The sequence below is a fragment of the Dermacentor albipictus genome, chromosome 6, assembly GCF_038994185.2.
Source record: "Dermacentor albipictus isolate Rhodes 1998 colony chromosome 6, USDA_Dalb.pri_finalv2, whole genome shotgun sequence".
Lineage (NCBI taxonomy): Eukaryota > Metazoa > Arthropoda > Arachnida > Ixodida > Ixodidae > Dermacentor > Dermacentor albipictus.
The window spans coordinates 69,463,756-69,484,618 of record NC_091826.1 but is presented as its reverse complement, the minus strand read 5'-3'; the positions used below and the strand labels follow the sequence as shown (position 1 = coordinate 69,484,618).

General features: G+C 49.4%; 2 protein-coding genes across 3 annotated transcripts in view; both read left to right on the top strand.

The window, feature by feature from the left end:
* The window catches only part of LOC135910514 (protein NLRC3-like), a 69,541-nt gene that overhangs the window by 21,333 nt on the left and 27,345 nt on the right, over window positions 1-20,863 (top strand). The gene's annotated exons all lie outside the window — the stretch shown is intronic.
* On the top strand, window positions 12,109-16,452 carry LOC135910472 (uncharacterized). Its single transcript, XM_065442504.2, has 3 exons — window positions 12,109-12,203; window positions 12,298-12,681; window positions 15,365-16,452. Exons 2-3 carry the CDS (start codon window positions 12,410-12,412, stop codon window positions 15,996-15,998), a joined length of 906 nt encoding a protein of 301 aa, XP_065298576.2. The 5' UTR covers window positions 12,109-12,203; window positions 12,298-12,409; the 3' UTR covers window positions 15,999-16,452.

Sequence of the window (20,863 nt, the reverse complement as noted above, 5' to 3'; positions counted from 1 at the left end):
CAATGAATGGTGTGATTTCCGACATGGAGCTTGACATCAAGCATGCCGACCTCAAGAATGTTTTGAGGTCATCGGTGCGCATTCTTGAGATTCACCGCTTGAGGAACTCCCGATATATCAAGTTAATATTTGCTTCTTCGACATTACCAGCGTCTGTCGAAGTGGGCTACGTGGCACACCGTGTACAACCATTCGTTCAGAGGCACGCGCTCAGTGCCGGAAATGTCTAAAGATAGGACACGTGAGCGCTGTTTGTAGACGTAAAGCCACTTGCTCGTGTTGCAGCGGAGAGCATAATGCCACTGACTGTGATGCGTCTTCATTTAAATGTCCCGATTGTACTGGCTCTCACGAAGCGACTCCGAAGGAATGCCCAAAGATAAAACAAGAAGTCTTTATTTTTGGAAAAATGGCAAGAGACCAATCTTCACGTAAAGAGGCTGCTCAATCTGTTCACCAAAGTGACCAACGCTCGCGAAAGAAGCCCCACGAAGCCATTTAATAAGAACTACATAGCGGGGCACAGGCGGCACGACCACCCCTGCATGTGCGTGCATCGAGGACGGTAACGGCGCCTACTGCTATTCAAGATCGATGACAGCACGCGGCAAACATTCACCTCCACCGGCTGATACATACATGGAATGACCTTTGCTGCCCTCTAAGCCCACGGCCATGCCAGCGGGCCCTAGTGATCCTCTGCGCCATGAAGCCAAGAATGATAGGGCCAATGAAACCGGTGGCACTACGGGCAAGCAAGGAGATGGACGCAATGAGAAGGAGAGCGTACAGGTAATGCTGAAGCACCTGGTGGAGTCAATGCGCGTGGTTCTCGTAGTCTCCAGAATCGGACCGCTAAAAGTGCCCTGCCGGTGCTCGCCGTGCTGGAGTCACTTATCGCAGCTCTTTACATGCTATAAAGCATTTGTTTGGCGCTTGTGCTGCTCACGCAGGGGAGGCCCACACATCAGCTTTGTCCTAGCGCGTCTAAGTTCACTTGAATTGGTGACTACTGACTAAATGCGGAACCAGATAGTGGCTTCATGAATGAGCTTTCTGAATCTTTATTATCAGAATGTTGAACTTGCTTTCACCGTTGCGCATCCCTCTTTCTATGTCGTCATCGTCTCTCATCACACCTTTATGTCCCTGTTCCCCCTCTCCCTTTGCAGAGCAGCAGGCAAGAGCGCGTTAGCTCAAGTCGACCTCTCTGCCTTCATTCAAATAAATTATCTTTATCTAAGAGGTAATATGAAAAACAAACAAGCAATATCGTTATTGCACTTTGATCACGCCGGAAAAAGCGCCGCAAGTATTCAATTTGAGTCTGTGAAAATAAGCGTGACGCCGTCAGTCAATGGCGAAATACTATCTATGCACCATCTATGCTTGTGGTTGTATCTAGGCTTGTGGTTCTTTCGGCCTTGAAATCTATGGACTGTTTGTACGTACACGTCTGTTAACCAGACACAATCTGTAGAAATTCAACTCAAAAACATGTTTAGACGTTATTTAGACTGGCAAGTTAAATTATATTTCGCCAGCCTATAACGGGTGTCTTTACTCGCCGGTATTTTACGATCGGGTTCTGCATACGAGTGGCTTTGCGTTTCGTAAGTTTTCGCTGGGACGCTGGGTGAGCCTATCGATGTCGTCTGCCAGTTTACGTCTAGGCCAGATCGATGACGTTGGCACGAAGCCGATAACTTCTACCTCGTAGGTTTAAATTTGCCTGACTTACGAGGGAGTCTCCTATCGGGTGCCGCCGTGTCTGCATCACCACTGCTCGCCGCCGGCCAGTCGCGAAGGAATTTAGGATTCACTCTCTTTTGGGAGCTACCTTTTTTTTATCTCGCAACGATTTTGTCACGTACTACGCAAGACGTGCTCAAAGGTCTCCCCGGTTTACACGAGCCGGCATTCCGCAGGGCCGTCTACAGCTACGCTGGCTTCTAAGCGTAGCCCCGGGGAGACTTGCAACGACGAAGCAACACCCCGGGCCACGTTCCGGCTAAGACAAGGATCGCCGCGTAATCTCTGCGATCAACGCTGGCTCGCTCGCCCCATGCGTGCCGCCACCTGCACCCGCGACCAATGCCAAGAACACGCTCTCGTATCCGAGAGACGGCAGCGGTGCGCCTTGACCAAGACCGGTGCAGAGCCTTTCTGGCGCGTACACATGCAGCGATCGTCCAAGGCCTCCCCTCTGCGGCGTTCACGCGTGCTCCGCTCCGACAGTTTCACCGTTCGAGGGGGCGCGGTGGTATCGTCGCTCTAGATCAATTCGGTATCGGCGGTGGCTGCCAAGTTCAAGCTCGGCCGAGAGATGAAATGTTGGTCGTCGCCTCACGTATACAGGAGCGAATCGCGGGGTTCCGCCAAGGAGGTTAAAGAAAAGCTGCTGGAGTGGAAGTTCCCATAGCTTCTTACCAGGAAAGGTGAAGCCAATGCTTGCCCCTCCTTCACCTGAAATAGAGCCTTGTTGGGTGATATCCACTCACAGATTAAGTGATTTGGCTCTTTTATTGTAATGCGAGGCTAATTAGAAAATAAAAGCTGGTTGTTCCCAACGAAAGAAAGTAATTTATTCTGAATATTGCTGACGTTCTCCCCAATACAATAGACCAGGATATTCAGATTTCATACTAAAATCAGTAATACAGAGATACACTTAGATGAGTATCTGTCTGGTAAAATAAGGCATGATTAAGCAAGGAGGTAGATTAACTCACTAAAATTTGTGTGCGAAAAGCGATTTTTCATAATTTTTATCGTTTATTTATAGTTTTATTGTGTCCCTCCTGTGCGGCTTTACCTTCGGGACATAGTTTCCACTCCAGCAGTTTTTCTTTAACCTCCTTGGGTTCCGCCGACCTCGTTTTGTTTTCATTTCAATGTTATATTTACCGCGCCCGGCGGCCCCACGTGATGTGTCGGATCGCGCGCGGCCGATGCCTTCCGATGTGGCAGAGCCCGAACTGGCATTTCACCGCCAGTTTAGGTCCTCGCAATATACGTCGCAAATTTCGTTATCATGCTCCGTCTGCCCAACCGGGACTGATGGTGAAGCTATACATCTCGCTAGGTCTGATGCTAAGTAGCATTGAGCTTCACGACGTATTATGTAAAGATTCGTCTTACGTGTGCTAGTCGTTGGAATGTTGGAAGTCCTTGGAAGACACCGACTGGGAGTTCCGATTGCTCCCGTACCCATCCGGGACTGGTGGTTAAGCTATACCTCTCGTCAGGTCAGATGCTAAGTAGCATTCAGCTTCAGGACGTATTAAGTAAGGATTCGTCTTACATGTGTTAGTTGGTGCGATGTTAAAGTCGTTGGAAGACACGGACTGGGAGCGCCGATTGCTCCCCTGCTTCCGCGTAATAGCTCAGGTGTCCACTTCGAGAGAAACGGTGCAACAAGTGTACGCGTCGTGGAAGCATGGCCGGTGACTTCGGCATCTAACGTACACCTGGATATTGGTGACCGCGGACGATGGGTAGCCGTGAACAGGTCAGTGAGTCGCAACGAATTGACTTGAAATCTGCACAGGCCAAGAAATGACGCTGACCTCCGCGTCCTGACGAAGAGGAAGATGTTTTGTGAAAGAGAAAACAGGTGAAGTCGGCCACAAATGCGTGTCTCTAGCCTGCTATTCCTCACGGAAGTAAGGAGGGAGACAGGAAGAGGTGGAGGGCAGGTGATGATGCATTAGTACAGCGAACCACTTCAGGGGCGGAACATTGCGCCACTGAGATTGACGAGGAAGAATCACATGTCGAGATCTGCGTAAAACAGAGTATTTAGCCACCAAGATTGAGGACAATTAAGGAAGACAGTTTACAACAGCAGCGGATGTCGTTTGAAAAAAAAGGGGGGGAGGGATTAGGGAAGGGATTCCCCCGACCTTCTGTGCAAAGTGTACTTTCTCCGAAGTACGTCGCATATTATGGAATTACGCTGCCTACGGCATGCTATGCAAATATCATCCCCACATCTTCCTGTCCAAAGCCCGCCATCTGTACCTCTGCCCAGAGCCCTTGGGTGACTAACAGAGGGCACCATACTCCAGGAGCAAGAACACCTGGTGGCGTATATGACACCCAGTCCGAACTATGCTGAGAAATTGAGCGTATGTGCAATGTTTTGTTAAGTACAAGGATTGCAGCGATTTTGGCAACGGTGCTATAAGGTAGTGCGGGAAAACTTTCGTGTTTATATTCGTCAATTATTCCAAATAAAAAAAAATCAGGAGGGCAGATATGAACTTGTACGACCAAGATTTCAACCGCGTATCCATGGTCTCCCCGGTTCTTCTCGAGTCTTTTCGCGGGAGACACTGCTTACGCCGATTGCGGTGGGGTCTCAGTAGCAGTTACCAAGGGCAAGATCGACAAGAAGAGCGAAGACACTTCGATTCGTTGTTACGTATGCACATGCAAGCGCTAAAGCCGAATCCAACGGTGACCTACTTTACAGCCTAAAGGTCTCGGTCCGTCACGGGTCGGCCGCGACTGTTCGTAGCCTGTGCTCTCTGAATCCGGCGTGCCCCGACTGGCTTGCGAGCCAGGTGTTGGTAATGCAGAGGGCAGGGGCGTGCTTGGTGTGATGATACCCGCGCTGGCTGTACTCGATGCACCACTGCCACCTGTAGGGCATTAAGGCGTGCGCAAGCCATCTTACCAGCACAAGGCCTCGTAACAGTTGCGTTTGATGAGGCATTTAGCCGGAAACAAAATTATTTCTCTGAGGGGTAGGCACTAATCACATTGAAGGGCAGATGATCTGGTAAAGTTGTGGCACTGTACGCTTGTGCAGCAAGGGCGTTGGTCGCATTCCTGATTGCCACTTCCTTACTCTGCATCAGGATGCTGTGGCTATCATTGGCAACACGCCCTGTAGAGCGAGTCTCCCATGTACGAACACTTGCTTCTTTTTGGTCGCCACCACTTTCACGCTAACCTTATTGCTCTTCGTGTGCTTGCCTCCATTGAAGGTACGACATAGAAGCGAACTGAATGGCATTTTGTTACGAGGTCAAGACTTCGTGATGTTCACAGGAATGACAAACTTGCCAACGCAATCAGCAAGCTTCATCGCTTTATTGTTGTATGTGGTGTTCCCATATCCTGCCGTTACCAAGGGCAGAAGTATTTGTAGTTTTGAATGGCATCAATATACGTTTGTTCTGCCAGTAGCCACCAGGTACAATGTCACCTTCTTGCAAAAATACTTGCGCTCCCAAAACCTCAAGCTGTTCGTGGAGCTTCCTTGCATGCTTATCAGCTTCGCTATGTGCGTAACGTATGGCAATACCTTTCTGCGATACCTCTTGTATTGTGAGGCCAGTACCGTGCTTTTTACGCTTTCTGCAGTCCCCGATATCTTGTAAATGGAATGACGTGGTCGTCCTGTTTTGCAGCAGCTGTATTGTTACGATGCCTTGACAAACCACGTCCCATCCGCCTTGGTGTCGTAGCGGCTTTGGTGTTGTGCGGCTAAGTCCGAGGGCTCTGTATCCAGTGTACTCCGCGGGGGTCGAGTTTCGATAGGGGCAAAATGCATAAACGCCCGTATGCCACTCGTTGGGTGCAAGGTAAAGAGGCCCAGCTGGTCAAAATTAATCAGGAGTCCCCCGTTACGGTGTGCCTCATAACCACACCTTGGTTTTGGCACGTAAAACCCCAGAATTTAATTTAAACTTTAAGCCAAGTCCCAAGCAACGAGTGCCTGCTCTTGACTATTGAGCACAGGCCAGCCATTCCTATCAACAGAAGGCGAACTCGCAATCTAGAAGCTTAATTTATCCCAGAGCGAAGATCTGTTACATTCAGGTTCCGGTCAGCATATACAAAGCCAAGAGCGGACCCGCCAGCTTTTCAAATCTCAATTGGCCATCTATCAGCAGTGTTCTTCGAAATAAACAGAGCGTTAGTAAAAACATCGATGGCGTTTACTTGGCGTTTGCTTATTTGCTGGAATCATTTTTGAGCCAGCAAAAGAAGGTCGCGGTGGATGGTAGGCATCATGGGCCATGAGTTTCCTCGGATCATCGAGGCTCACGTTCACGACGTGAAACTTAATCATACCCAGGACGTCGCTTTTCTGATTAGTTTGATTTATCTCAGCTTCCCCAGTCACGTGGACTCCAACCAGGAGGGAGCTCATGACCGTGCGCAACAGCTCGCCTCGAGGTCCAGCACGATGGCGGCGGGTTCATTACGAACACAAGCTCGTGCTAGCCTTGCAACGAAAGTAATTTCAATTTCCCGGACTTCCTAATACCGGCTACACGAGCTCGGCATGCCACAAACCACATCTCGTGCCGCATTCCGACGGCTACACGCAGAGTGCAAAAAAAGGTTGCGCAGATTCAACGAACATGTTCGAATTTTCGGGGCGCAATTAATGCACTGGTGCGCAGCTAGACGTGATGCGCACAATTTTCTTTGTTTTCAGACTTCGCAACGTGAATAATTCCAGCCAACGTTTGCGTTTGGGCACTGCGCAGGCTGCCATTTTGACTCACGCGCATTCCTTATGCCTATTCATTACAACTTTCGCAGGCTGTGCCGAAATGCGAGCACTAAGTGCGGCTGAGGCAGGCAGGCGGCGAGACGTCGACGCTGAGAGGTTACGAGGACGAATGCGAGGTTTGATGCTTGTGGGAAGGAGAATGGGGAGGAGAGATGTACGGGGGAAACTGAAGACGGCGCCTATCTGAACGCATTAAAGATTTTTTTACAAACTCTGTGTTACCGTGGCACACGCTAATTCTGGAGTATTGGTCAAGAGTCTGCACATAATCGGCAATCTGAACGTTTAGTGGATCACAACGAGTGCCCAAGAACTGTGTTGTAGGCCAAATATGAGAAATTATGGCAATCAAAGAAGTCGTTATGTATTGTGCGCTGTATCTATTAAGATGTATATGTACTTAGGCGATACATATATGCTGACGCTGTTTGGCATGCTTTTATGTTGTCTTCTTTTTTCTTCTTGCTTGATTACGGAGAACGCAGTTGCACTCGCTTTTATTTATTTATTTATTTATTTATTTATTTATTTATTTATTTATACTGCGATCTCAGAGTGATCATAGCTGGTGTGTGCATAACTAATTGTTGCACAGAATAAGCCAGAAGGCACACGAAATGAACAGTTGACGAAAAGAATGCATGAACGACAGAGATTGTTAGAAAGCAAAAGAAGGCACAACAAAACCGTAAATTAAACTATAATTAAACCATAAAATTAAATCACGATACACGTACGAGGATATCTGGGGGTGATACTGAATAATACTTACCACATTAAACTTACCCGCGTGTTTAGGTTTAGGTGCACGTTAAAAAAGAAAAGCTATGTGGTCAAAATTAACGGGCTGTCTCATAGCCCGTGAGTGACTTTGGAACGCTTAACCCTCACAAGTGCCGTTTACTGTACACGCGCCTGACTTGTTTGTCAAATTTAAATAATTGAAAAGCTGCGACCCTCTATGGGTACCGCCTTCTAACATCTTTTAGTTCTGATGTTACTCAAAAGCGCATGCGCATACGAAGCTCCGTTAAATTTAAATCAAATCCGACCTCTGGTTAAAAAGAAATAACCACTCGTTCATTCCACGACCACGTTGGAATTACGCTTGAAGGCGTACATTTGTCGCACTGAAGGTAGCCTGTGTTGCTTCACCGTGTAACCATACATACAAGCCGATTAGTCATGTGTATGTGTGTTGTCTCCAGCGACACAAGCGCCGTTTTGGAAGGTGATCGCCGTCCTCCCCTCCCGCAGCCGCCACATGGGGGTAGGATAGGATAAGCTTTATGGAAAGAATGATGGGGATGATCGCTAATGGTCGGGGCTCCGCTAAAGTCCAGGGCTCCGCTGGCTCTTGCCATCTTCTCAGCTCTCTTAATCAGCTTGAGCTGGTCGTCGAGGGCCGAGCTGGACAGCAGTGCCTCCCATTGCTCCCTCGTGGTGTTCGGGTCCAGGTGTTCTATGTTGCACAATGTGCACTCCCGCGTAATGTAGTTCATGAGAGTGGTTTGTTGGGCTAGTCGGTACATGGTTATACTAGGAGAAAGCCAGCAAACTTGAGAGTAGAAAAAAAATCAGGAGGCAGAAATGCACAGAGAGACAGGAAGGTGGTTGGTATAGTGCTGGTGCAGTACTGGTGTATAGTATAGTGCAGCCCCCCCTGTGGTGCGAGGGGGCTGTGTTAAAAGAGGAAGGCTGTCCTTACCGGTGGGCTCCACCAGAGCATCTAAACCTGCAGACCCCCCAAAGCTATCGCGCGGAAGCGCGTGCCTCTCAAACAAGATGCAGCATGTGACTATACGGTGACGCGCGATAGACGGGGCAAATGAAGGCGACACACCACTGACTGACTCAAAATTTTTACTCTTCTAAAGTCGTTGGCGTTTGGCGGCGAACGCGCTCCCCTGATCGGTTGTGCGCAAGCACGGGCCCTTTGCATCGGCTCCTTTTTTTTGATCGGTCGCAAAAGCCCGAGCACCACAAAAGACGGGCGAAAGAACCCGAGAAAGTTATACTTTCGCTTTTAAAATAAACTTCGCACAAACTTTATTTCGTTTCTATAATTTAGCGTGAGGTGACGTCTCCGCCCACTTTACCAGAGGTGTGATCGTCGCCCGCGGCCGACGTCACTCGCTCTGCGGCGACTCACATGAGCGCCGAGGGTTGCGCAAGCATACCGAATCAGGCATTTCCTCCTGCCTCAGGCTGCTACGGGAAACCTCGCCGTCTATATACCGTCGTATACTTCACTACTTCTTCCTATGTCCTTGCGCCGGTGCAAGTCCTTATCGCAAGGCGCGCATGTCGGTTTTTCTAATGAGGTGCGCAAGCTCTGTGCATATATTTTTTGGGGGTGTAGATGCAATCTGTAAGTGTCCAATCACACGTGCGCTAATAAGTACACTCGAGGGCACACGAACGTGTGCGTACGGACGTGTGGGGAGGCAGAATACGAGAGAAGGAACGTTTGAAAGAAAGATGGAAAAAAAAAACAAGCTTTGTTAGATAATCTACGCGAACGCTTGTTAGGCATACATCAGAACAGCGCAAACCGGGCACTAATACGTAAAGGTCCGAAATAATACACAAATTCAGCTTATAGCTTCTGCTGGAGTTCGAGAAAATCACTCAAGCCTGCACAAGACTACACAAAGAGCGCTATATCACCCGCCGTGGTTGCTCAGTGGCTATGGTGTTGGGCTGCTGAGCACGAGGTCGCGGGATCGAATCCCGGCCACGGCGGCCGCATTTCGATGGGGGCGAAATGCGAAAACACCCGTGTGCTTAGATTTAGGCGCACGTTAAAGAACCCCAGGTGGTCAAAATTTCCGGAGTCCTCCACTACGGCGTGCCTCATAATCAGAAAGTGGTTTTGGCACGTAAAACCCCAAATATTATTATTATTAAGAGCGCTATATACGATGTGTGCGCGCGCGCGCGCGCGTGTGTGTGTGTGTGTGTGTGTGTGTGTGTGTGTGTGCGTGCGTGCGTGTGTGTGTGTGTGTTTGTGCGCCCGCCCGCTTGCCTGCTGCAGCTTAGTGATTGTTTTAGATCTTGCAGAATTTTTTAGCATTGGCTGTGGCAGCTTGCACGATTTTAGTCCTTCCGCTGGATTGCTCGACGAGGCGGACATTCACGAGAAATGAGAATGCGTGATCGACTAATCAACACAAACGGGCAGTTTGCGGCTTTGTCAAGCTGCCGGATAATGTGGGAGCTTTTAATACAGGCTCCAGCCAACATGTGCATCTGATGGGAAAACATCCGGCAGAATCCATCTCACTATGCGTGTCGTCGTTTAATGTGACTAGCGTTCAAGCAATGCGGCGACACAGCGTAATGCTGAACGTTAGTTAGAATCTGTAGTGGTAATTTTGAGATTGTCATTGTTCCGGCTATATGCGGCATACAATGTACACAGTATCAGCCCACTTCGCTGTGACACTCGCTCGCCAGGGCCGACCATCACAATGAAGACGACAGTGCGACTACCATGGAATGACGCAAAATGAATGACGTTGATGGAACGACGAAGGGGGTGTGACGACAGGACAACTGGATGGCGATTATAAAAATCGTGACAGCGGCATAGCGACAACAGCTTGACCACGAAGGCACGACGACAAAGGAATGACCACGAGTGCACGACGACATGGAGTAACGACGAATGTTTGACAACTATGGCGTGGCGACGACTGTGTGACGCGAACCGGATGACGTAGCTGCAATGAAGACAACGGAACGACCCGGACGGCATGATCACGAAGGTACGACAGCGAATGCATGACGAGCACTACGCGACGACGTCGCCATGTGGACAGTGGTGTGACAACGGTGGCATAATCACATGTGAATGACGACAGCACGATCACGAGAGAATGGCGAAAGAAATATGACAGCGCATATCTGAATATATATTCAGACAAAGTTGTCTCAATATACATGTCGCGGGTCCGATGCAACCCTGCGCCGAGAAAACTTCTAATATACTTTTTTTTTGTTATTGAAGAACGGCACATACGCAGTAGCACATATCAAGTGACCCAAGTTGGTCCCACGGTTGGTTTCTGACCTTTTTCTTACAGCATAGCAGTCAAATGCCCTACCAATTAGATCATGGACTCGCCAGTGACCCAAGTTGTCACGAAAACGGTCAGAGACCCAGCCCGACAAATAGAGTGCCCGAAAGCTGCGTGAAGTCCCCAAAAATGCTAATCGTATTAATAAGCTACAAGTTATATGCCCACCTTACGGTCACTTTTCTTTTAATGCGAACAGTATTCTTTGGGAAATTCACGCACTCTTCGGTACGTCCGTTACGGTACGAACCTCTTGCATATTCATCATCATCATCATCATCAGCCTGGTTACGCCCACTGCAGGGCAAAGGCCTCTCCCATACTTCTCCAACAACCCCGGTCATGTACTAATTGTGGCCATGCCGTGCCTGCAAACTTCTTAATCTCATCCGCCCACCTAACTTTCTGCCGCCCCCTGCTACGCTTCCCTTCCCTTGGGATCCAGTCCGTAACCCCTAATGAACATCGGTTATCTTCCCTCCTCATTACATGTCCTGCCCATGCCCATTCCTTTTTCTTGATTTCAACTAAGATGTCATTAACTCGCGTTTGTTCCCTCACCCAATCTGCTCTTTTCTTATCCCTTAACGTTACACCTATCATTCTTCTTTCCATAGCTCGTTGCGTCGTCCTCAATTTGAGTAGAACCCTTTTCGTAAGCCTCCAGGTTTCTGCCCCGTAGGTGAGTACTGGTAAGACACAGCTATTATATACTTTTCTCTTGAGGGATAATGGCAACCTGCTGTTCCTGATCTGAGAATGCCTGCCAAATGCTCCCCAGCCCATTCTTATTCTTCTGATTATTTCCTTCTCATGATCCGGATCAGCCGTCACTACCTGCCCGTCACTACCTGCATATTAACTTGTGCCATTGTGCATGTGCCACTGTGTTTGTGCAAGAATAAACACCATCCGTGTGTCGTCATCGTTACCCATCGCGCTCCTCTCCCTTTCCTCATTCTTACCTTTCCTTCAACCCAGAGTAGCAGGCTAGAGGAATGTGCCTCAGGCCGACCCTTCTGCATATCGTATCATTAAACTTTTCTGTCTATCGCTCTCTCTATATATACAGCTTGGCCCACTGGATATGTGCAACTGGGCATGTCCCACTTTGTACGTCCCGCAACAGACAACTTGGGCCATTCAATATGTGCAATCGGGCAGGTGACACTGGTTATGTGAACATTCTTGGCCAATCCTCCAGAATGGGTATGGACCGCAGAGTAGGTGTCCGGATAGACAAGAAGAACAAGAGGCAAAAAGTCGGCAAGAGAAAGTTGAAGAAGTTATCTACAGAGAAATAAAAAAGTAGGCATCAAAAGCAACTAAGTATGGAGAAAGAAGCGAAGTAAACGGAATGGCACGAGAGTGCATTGAAAGAGGAGCGTTGTTGTTGCCCCAAAACATGGCTCGTACCCACAAGGGGAATTGGTCTCACGGGATGGATGGAAGCGTTGAGTTGCACAGAAGAGAAGAAGATGTCGGTAACCGAAAAATGAAGTCGACTACACAGAGGTGAATAACTTGGCAATATGGCGGGTCACTTCACTGCTTCAATGCTGTTTGGACTGACGTCGACATTCACCGTGAGATGGGTTAATCTGTCGGAATGTTGTATTCCTTTACACTTTTTGTAATTCTCTATTTCTTACCGCCTGCTTCTTGCCTAATTCCCTACAGTGGGTAGGTGCCATCGCTCGGGAACAAGGACGGAACACCAAGACGGAGGCCATTTTTTTTTCGAGAGCACGGTAATAAGAACAACACTACGGGGAATAACTCCACCTGAGCCATGGGCAAGCCGAAGCAGGGCAAGTCTGGCAAGAAAGGCAAGGGCTCCACGGCCAGCAAGGACCTGTCTCCGAGCCAGAAAACCAAATCGAACGAGTCCAAGACGCCGGAATCCGGGGCGGACACCCCGACCAGTGGAGGCGAGTCCGGAACCAAGGCCTCGTCCGCATGGCCGCCGGCCCTGAACCGACCCATGATGTCGCCGTTGGTGTTGCCCTCGGACTATACCCGGGACGAACTCCGGCGACCGTCGACGATATACATCTGGGACTGGTGCGTGTATTAAGGTGTTATACTTTTGGGAGGCATACATGTATATACCGTCGCCAATACCCGTATCGTCACCAGCCTATCTAAAAGGCCCCTCATCGGGCCCTGTCGGAGAGAGAGAGAGAGAGGGAAGAAAAGGCAGTGACGTTAACGAGAATTTGTCAAATTTGCTACCCTTCGTAAGAGCATGCCAGCAGCCACTCAGTTGTCATGTTGGACACATTAGCAAAGACGGACTCGGCAGTGACAAACAACACTCACGAACGAAAAGCTTTGCGAATGTGTCCTTATAGGATTTGTAAAGCACTGTTCTAGGGGAGCGTTCTGCTGCAGCGATTAGAAAATCGGATAGGCTGCATCGGGGACGCATCCCCAGTCATGTACTTTAAACGTCTTGCACGTAATGCAGATGGTGTATGGGCGCTAGGGCGCAGAAACGGCATAACCACTACACAAGTCACTTTTATTCACGCGTTTGAAAGCTCACGTGCATGACTTACGCTACAGCTAATGGGGGCCTCCCGGTCTAATTTCGCAATCGTGCTCTCACCCTATTGGCAGAGGACCTGTTTCTTTTGCAAAGAGTTGTTGGGCATTACGGTGCAGAAATGACCCCTTACTAGTCGCGCCCGAGACTGATCTGCGTTAATCTGCATCGCCCCCTCCCCCCCCCCTTTTGCTCGTAGATGGTTGGGGTTCCTGCGCTTGCCTACATCTCATCCGCTTGCGTTCCCTGCGGAGATGGATATGTTCCGCCGTGGTCAAAAGGGTTGGATGGACACTTAGGCCTTAGGACACTCTTAGGCCTTACAACTTACTTAGGCCTAAGGCCTAAGTAGTCTTAGGCCTTAGGCCTAAGTAGGCCTAAGGACAGTCTTAGGCCTTACAACTTACAACCGATGAGTTTGATGAACTATACCTACTCTGGCATAGTGGGCTCTCTCAAACGCGACCATTCCTGCTCAAGTGGACAAATGTGCCTCTCAACGCCGCGCGCGAGGCTAAATTTAGCTCCGATTGCGTCGGGCGTGGCGCGACAACGGCGCATGCTGGACATGCTTGATCGAGTAAAGGGTTTGTTTATCAGTTTATTTCAACACCAGAAAAAACGATACAATAAGTCACAACAGTGATGCTGTGGGGTGAACGCAAAAAGCCACCAAGGCTTCACGAAGGCTTTCACACCATGAAGTCGAGGTTTTGACGGAAGCCCGTCTGGTCGGGAGGCATCATGAAGGGTAAAAAGAAGGACACCGACCGCTGAATGAATACAACAAAAGACGTTTCGGCTCCCCTGACGGGAGCCTTGTTCACAATGAAATCAAGGACGCGCGATACTACGTTTATATGGCTTTAAAATATGACGTAAGCAGCGCGTGTAGATGGGGGGGGGGGAGGGTTCCGTCATTCCGGTTGAGGGTGCTATCTGTCATTTTTAACATAATTTAACGCCATTTAACACATAGAAAACAGCAACATGAAATCGTGAGTAACTATGCAGTGGCAAACACGTCTTTGAGTATAATTTCGATTGCATTACGCACATAAAAAAAGGATGTTTGTAAAAAATAAAGAACGGTGTCATCCATTTATTGTGTAAAGCCCGTTTAGTGTTAGTGGCAGCAAATAGTTCATCGTTTGGCGGCCATAGTTGGCACGTGTGCATAGATAGCGAGCTTCACTTCCATCGCAGGCACTCTCTCTCTCTCTCTTTGGCTTCACAGGTGTCCGCAGTTAAGCGACATTCCTCTCCGGCCTCCTCCCATACCGCATCCGAGGAACCGCGTCAAGTTCACGTCACAACCACCACCTCCCCTTTATTTAGTTTTTTTTTATTCTCTTCGTTTTTAGAACACGGCGCACTCCCATTGGCGGTTTGGCGCGTTCTGCATTGGACGATTTACACGAGTTCCCGGCCATAATTGGTGACGTTGCAGGCAGCACATTTCACGTAGAGGCTTTTGTACGCGTGACATTCAATCTCCGACAGGAATCGGGGCTCCCTAGAGAGGAAGTGTGTGCGTGATTTTGTTTGTAGTTTGAGCTGTTTCTGCGCGGTGGATCAGTTTCGTTACTCGGCAGACACGATCGTCACTGCGGGCTCTATACACACCGCGCTTGCCTCTTTTGCAGTGCCCGTACCCGGTGAAGGGGGCACATCTAACCTCCACGCTCGTGAAGCCAGCTGCATAAGACTGCCAGTCATTACTCGTGACGGATGCCAGCCGACGATCGCCCTTGTACCGCGCAATATTTACTGTGCCCCTACTGAGCGAGGCAGTTATAGTGTCAGCAGCAGATCATGCGCCCTCCGCCAAAAACAACTAAAACCCCTTAAACTTCGTAAAGTAGCGACACGCTTTGAAGTATGGCGCGTCCTCCTCGCGCGCTCTGTCCGAGGCCGACGCCGCGTCGCTATTGGCCTAATAGCATCACGTGGGCCCTCGCGCCGTGCTTCAACGCCATTTTCGCACGAGAAGCGTCTGCGCAGTGGCGAGGAGCGCATGTTGGCGGCGTTGCTACGCTCGAGCAGTGTAGGCGGCGCCACGGTCGAGGAGGGAGCGCGAAAGAGAGGAGAAACGAGGAGGAGTGAAGGCGGAGGAGGAGAGCGTCGCTACTTTACGAAGTTTTAAGGACTTTAATAACAACCACATTCCCTTTCTCTCTCTTCGCTACCACGCCGTAGGGACAACATGTGGTTCTTCCCCATGAGCCTGCTGGCCATCGGGGTCATCGTGCTCGGCATGGTCGCCTTGTGGCACGTCCTGCCGGCTCAGGACGCGCGCCACGGCCCGAGCAACGCGGCGGCGGGCCTTGCCGCCAGCGACACGGCCAACGCGACCGAAGCGGCAGCCCTCGCGACGCTTCAGGGCTCGCCCTCGAGCAAGGCGGCGAGGTTTGCCGTCGGCAGCGCGACAGACGACGAGCTCACCGCGCTTCGCGCCGCCCTGCTCGTCCCGCCGCACGACGACGACGCGGGAGGCGGCTGGTCCACCGAATTGGAGCCGGAAGCCACCGCGTCGAGTTCCCGCGCCCATCGCGTGCCTCGTGAAAGAGCCCGCCCGCCGACGGCCTCGCCCAAGTCCACGCCGGCTGGGACAGAAGCCTCAGCGAGGCCGAGACACTCTCGGCAATCCACGCTCCAATCGCCAGCGAGTTCGCGGAAGTCGAGTTCTACGGGGTTCGCGGTATCGGCGTCGGAAGGCGGCGCGGAGAGCTTGGCGTCGCCGGTGCGTTTGCTCGGCACTTCCAAGGGGACCTACGATTCGTCAGTCGGACCTGCAGCACCCTCCGTAACGCCGTCTTCAACTCAACAGTAGTCGACGGTAGACTCCTACTCGACGCAGGCTCCGACTTCCAGGTCCACGGAAAGCTCCAGCGGGGCACCGGCTTCGTAGATGCAGCTGGCCGTCGATCGCGTGCAATAGACTTGTAAATCGAGGTTGTTTGTTGTCTATTGTCCGCGCAGCTATCGGTATCGGCAGTGTTGCTTATCCACGGCTGTGCAATTGAACCAATCGGTTTATTAATTAGCGCGACCGGTCACTGAAATCCCAGTGTCTAGAAAGCACAACTTCCACTTAGTGTTGCCACAATTATGGTGAATGTAGTACGGCAATTGCATACACTGTAAAAAATGTCCGTCATTATACGGAGGATTTCCGTCATTATCCGGAGAACTGCAGGGTAAAAATACGGAAACTATGTCATACTTCAAAAATTCGGCAAAATCTGCCGTTAATATACGGAAAGTGCTCTCCGTTTTCAGCTTTACGGACATTTTCACTGTAATTATATGTACGGCTATACACTGTTTTGGACGAAACAAACAGAATTCCGTATTTTTGTTATGCGAACATCCGTATTAATGTGAGAAAACTTAAGCTGTCTGAATGAGCGCTCGTACTCGTAAAGTTTCAGCTAACAATATTTTATTGAACACGCAAACTGTACGCATTATGAAGATGCGTACAAAATGTGAGAGCTAGCCTTCTACCAAAAGCTGCAATAACAGATCGTATAAATATATATACGCATCTTCTATTGCGGTCGCAGTTTGCCGCGCATATGGGCCTCGCTGATCATATATGCTAACTACGTGCATGCCAGCTAAGTACGCTCAGAAATTTTCATTGAAATACGCTGCTACTGTTGTGAGAAATATGAGCGGGAACACGCGAACGGCGTGGCACATAGCCTCGAAACCGAGTTAGAGCGATGCACGGAGGACGTTGTCGACAACAGAGGGGAAAGGGGGCGCTCTTGCGCTAACTGTTGGCACTCCCAGATCGCCTGCGTTTGTCGAAAACGGCAGTTAACGGCATTTCACTGGCCGCCGATAGCCGATAAGACGCTTACGTGCACAGTAACTTACAGCGAGTCATTTTTCTTTTTAAATCGTGTTTCTTTTCTTTAGAGCGCGGCGCTTAGGCGCCTGTTCCTGCTTCAGCGTAAGGTATTTTCAGATGTGCCGCCATAGGACCTGATGTATATCTTATGGAGCGCATCATGTCATGCGTTGCAGGCATATGGTCAGATTTCCCAGGGAAGTAGCGCTCGAATGTTTACGACTCAAAATAGTGCTGCTATTAGACACGCTTCGGTGCATAAAGTTATCAGTAACCGCAATATGAAACAGCTTTATCAATGTGCGTTGGCGATGCGAAGTTCCGCACTTTGTGTTAAGAGACGAGTGCCAACAGTTATTAGAACAGCGTCCTCCTCTCCACTTTGTTTCCGACCGTGGCCGCTGCGTATCGCTCATAGCAGTGTTCCATATTGCTCGCGATAGCACACTTAAAAAGTTGTCAATTAGCATCGAAAGAAATTTTAAGCGCACGTTCGGAGAAAGCGCGACTAACCAGCTGCGTGGCGATTCCAAGTATATTGTTTTGGACGAATTAAGCGTGAATTGGGGACGAACTGAACAAGGGAAGGAATGAAAGCTTTGGAACTGTACGAATTCCTACTAAGCATATACATAGCATTAACTGATATCGAACGCTTCAAAGGCCAACTTCAACAATATTTTGGACCGCGTAAAAAGCCTAGTTTCATGTATTGTTGGTACAGAGCGTATACCGCGCACATTCTTACTTTCGAAATAGGAGTCGACGCATCATGAAGGATTCGCAAAAGTAGACATTATTTATGCCGGAACTGAAAAAGGAATCGCTCGTCGAGGGAGATGCGTGCGGACGCGCAGCTCCTCGACATAGCCTCTGAGATTAGGTGCCGCCCGCGGCTCCGCATAGAGCGTCGAAAAATCTCGGAGGCTACGTGCCAGGACTTGGGTCATATCCGTTGATAACCAGGTGCGTTCGTCGTCTGCTTAAGTGCTATTAATACGTTGCTACTAAATAGGCAGTTACATGCAACCCTGCAGCATCGGCAAGATTGACTTATCAGTATAAATAACTCCTTATAAATTTCGTCAAAGTGAAATTTAGTTCCATATTTCATAAATGTATGCGTTTTAAGTTATGCAGTCTTGCCAGACATCGCTGAAGTCTGCAGAAGTTTGCACGCAAACCTTTAGGGACCACGAGAAAGCGCTTCGTCAGCTGCAGCGACGCCCGCCCAGGTTCGTTGCCGATTTCGCACTCACTAGCTTCAATATACCAACACGCACTATTCGTGGCCTTTACGCGTATGTTCACGTGTGCCGTCGCGTGGTGCAAGTAGTTATTTTAATGTTCGACCTCGATGGCGTCTTCTTATCAGACTGTCGCAATCATTTGAGAATGTGTACTTATTGCCCTGAATAATTTAGATACATCATTGTTCTTTAACTGCGCAATTCCGTTAACATTTAACACATGCCTTGCTACATTTTATTGCGATAGCAATTATATGGCCGTCGCCGTGAGGTTGCCTATAAAGTCCAAGGGCGATAAAACCATCGCGCGCGCCGAATGCTGTATGTGCGAGCGTGGCCTCCGCGATCAGCTCCGTTCGCGCCGCCGGAGCTGATCGCGGAGGCCACGGTGCGAGTGAAAGCGTGCGACGGTGTGCCGGTGAAGGCAGTTCAATCTCTCGTGCGCGAGCGAGGAACGCGGACCGGACGCGTGCCCTCTCCTGTCGCACGCGATGCAGGGGTTCAGGCTGGGAGGAGGGGCGTTCTTCTCCGGCGGCTGCCAGGGTGCCTCGATGTCCTCCTCGCCCGCCGCTCCGCACAGAGTGGAGACAACCGCGGCGTCTTCTACGGCATTGGGCACATGAATGGTGGACGCCATAGTATACGCCTTTGTTGGACGCCGTAGGGACGCGTTGCCGGCGCTCGTGTGTCCTGAAAGTGATCTGCGACGCGGCCAGAGTGCGCGCCCGCGCGGGCCTCGTCTTCAAAGCGATCTGCGATGTTTGCACAGTGCGCGCAGTAGCGGTAGCTTCGTATGCGCTGTGCTTTTGACGTTTCGCTCGCGTTGAAGCGAGATATGCACGAAGGTCAGTTCGCTTGCAGCTGCCCCGATTCTTCACTCCAGCAATTTGACAGCGAATTTCCGCCCTCATAGAGCGAGATGTGTTTGTGTTTACCTGTGCGCGCGTAACACCACGCTTGTTAATCAACAATAAGGCAATTCGATGCCAATGTGCTTGGCTTTGCCCTCACGTGCCGCAACCGGATCAGTAACTCCATCGACCCTTTTGGTAATAGTTTAAATATATATCTAGTGTATGGAAAGACCGTAAAGCACAGAAGTATATCGAAATAAAATAATATAGAACGTGAATCTTTTAAAGCGTTACCACATAGTACAACGGCTGAAGCATTCAAAGCGTAAAGAACCTTGAGATTTCTACCTCTGCGATAAATGTTGTCTGCAGTTGCGAAAATCAAGTTTTTTTTGCGTTGACTGTGGCTTGTGCTTACTTTTCGGCATCTACCCATCGGCGGGTGCGTTTCTGAACTACGGCGCAGTTAGCTACCCCATCGCCTGCGCAACGTTGTCGATATTAAGAGGAAACTTTAGCGCAGGGCCAACTTCTATTTCACTATTTAAACACACGGAAAACGCAGAAATGCTTTTATCGGATACATGTTTGATCCATTAGAACGAAATTGTTGCATTTGAGAGAAGCTGCATTTCAGCAGCTGTAGGAAGCGGTATCTTGATTTGTGAGCCTGATTTTTTTAGAAAGATCGTAGAAAATTTGTAAGCTGAAAGCGTTTAACCAAATCTGCTTTTGCATTCTCACGCGTAAACAGAGACACGCGTCTCTGCTGAAGTCACGGCACAATTCCACAAGGACGATAACATATACAAAAAAGGAACCCGCCGTGGTTGCTCAGTGGCTATGGTGTTGGGCTGCTGAGCACGAGGTCGCGGGATCGAATCCCGGCCACGGCGGCCGCATTTCGATGGGGGCGAAATGCGAAAACACACGTGTGCTTAGATTTAGGTGCACGTTAAAGAACCCCAGGTGGTCAAAATTTCCGGAGTCCTCCACTACGGCGTGCCTCATAATCAGAAAGTGGTTTTGGCTCGTAAAACCCCAAATATTATTATTATTATTACAAAAAAGGAAGCAGTGTGTTTAGGAAAAGTTTATTTCCAAGAAAGAAGAGGCGATACGATCAGTCAGCCACAATCACAGTACAATTCCACCAGGACGAGAATATATGCAATGTACGAAGCATTGTATACATGGCACGTATTAAAAGATGTCTCTGAGTCCACACTCACTAACTTATAACCACATAGACCCACGGAAACGCACAGTTGCACATAAATTAATTCTCACCTTACACAATATTATGTTCAATATATACAGTGTACACTATGGTTATGTACAATGATGATGTGACTCAACATAGTTTTGTAGCGATGCTGTGATATGTGTATATACAAAGATGATCATGCATACGGGATCACACAGAAGTCACGGGCACCTACGTACATCTATATTCAGTGAATTCTTTTAATGGCCTGGCTACAACAACCAGGCTGGTTGAAAATTAAAACATATATGCATCCGTCAGTCACTGACAGGAAACGGCATGACCGCTGTCGAAAGACTCCTCTTCCCCAAGAAAGAGCAAATCCTCTGACAGAAACGACAATAGCTCAAAGTGGAGCCTCCCCAGAAGTGGAAAAGGAGCAAGGCGGCGATGTCCCGCGGCAACTGCCTCGAACCGGTTACGCCACAGACAAAAGGCCACAGCAGCAAATAAAAGTCGCGCGAA

Bases quoted from the DNA above. Each gene is read 5' to 3' on its own strand.
- LOC135910472 (XM_065442504.2), top strand. From the start codon at position 12,410: ATGGGCAAGCCGAAGCAGGGCAAGTCTGGCAAGAAAGGCAAGGGCTCC. The intron at 12,682-15,364 runs GTGCGTGTATTA...ACCACGCCGTAG, and splicing joins ACGATATACATCTGGGACTG to GGACAACATGTGGTTCTTCC.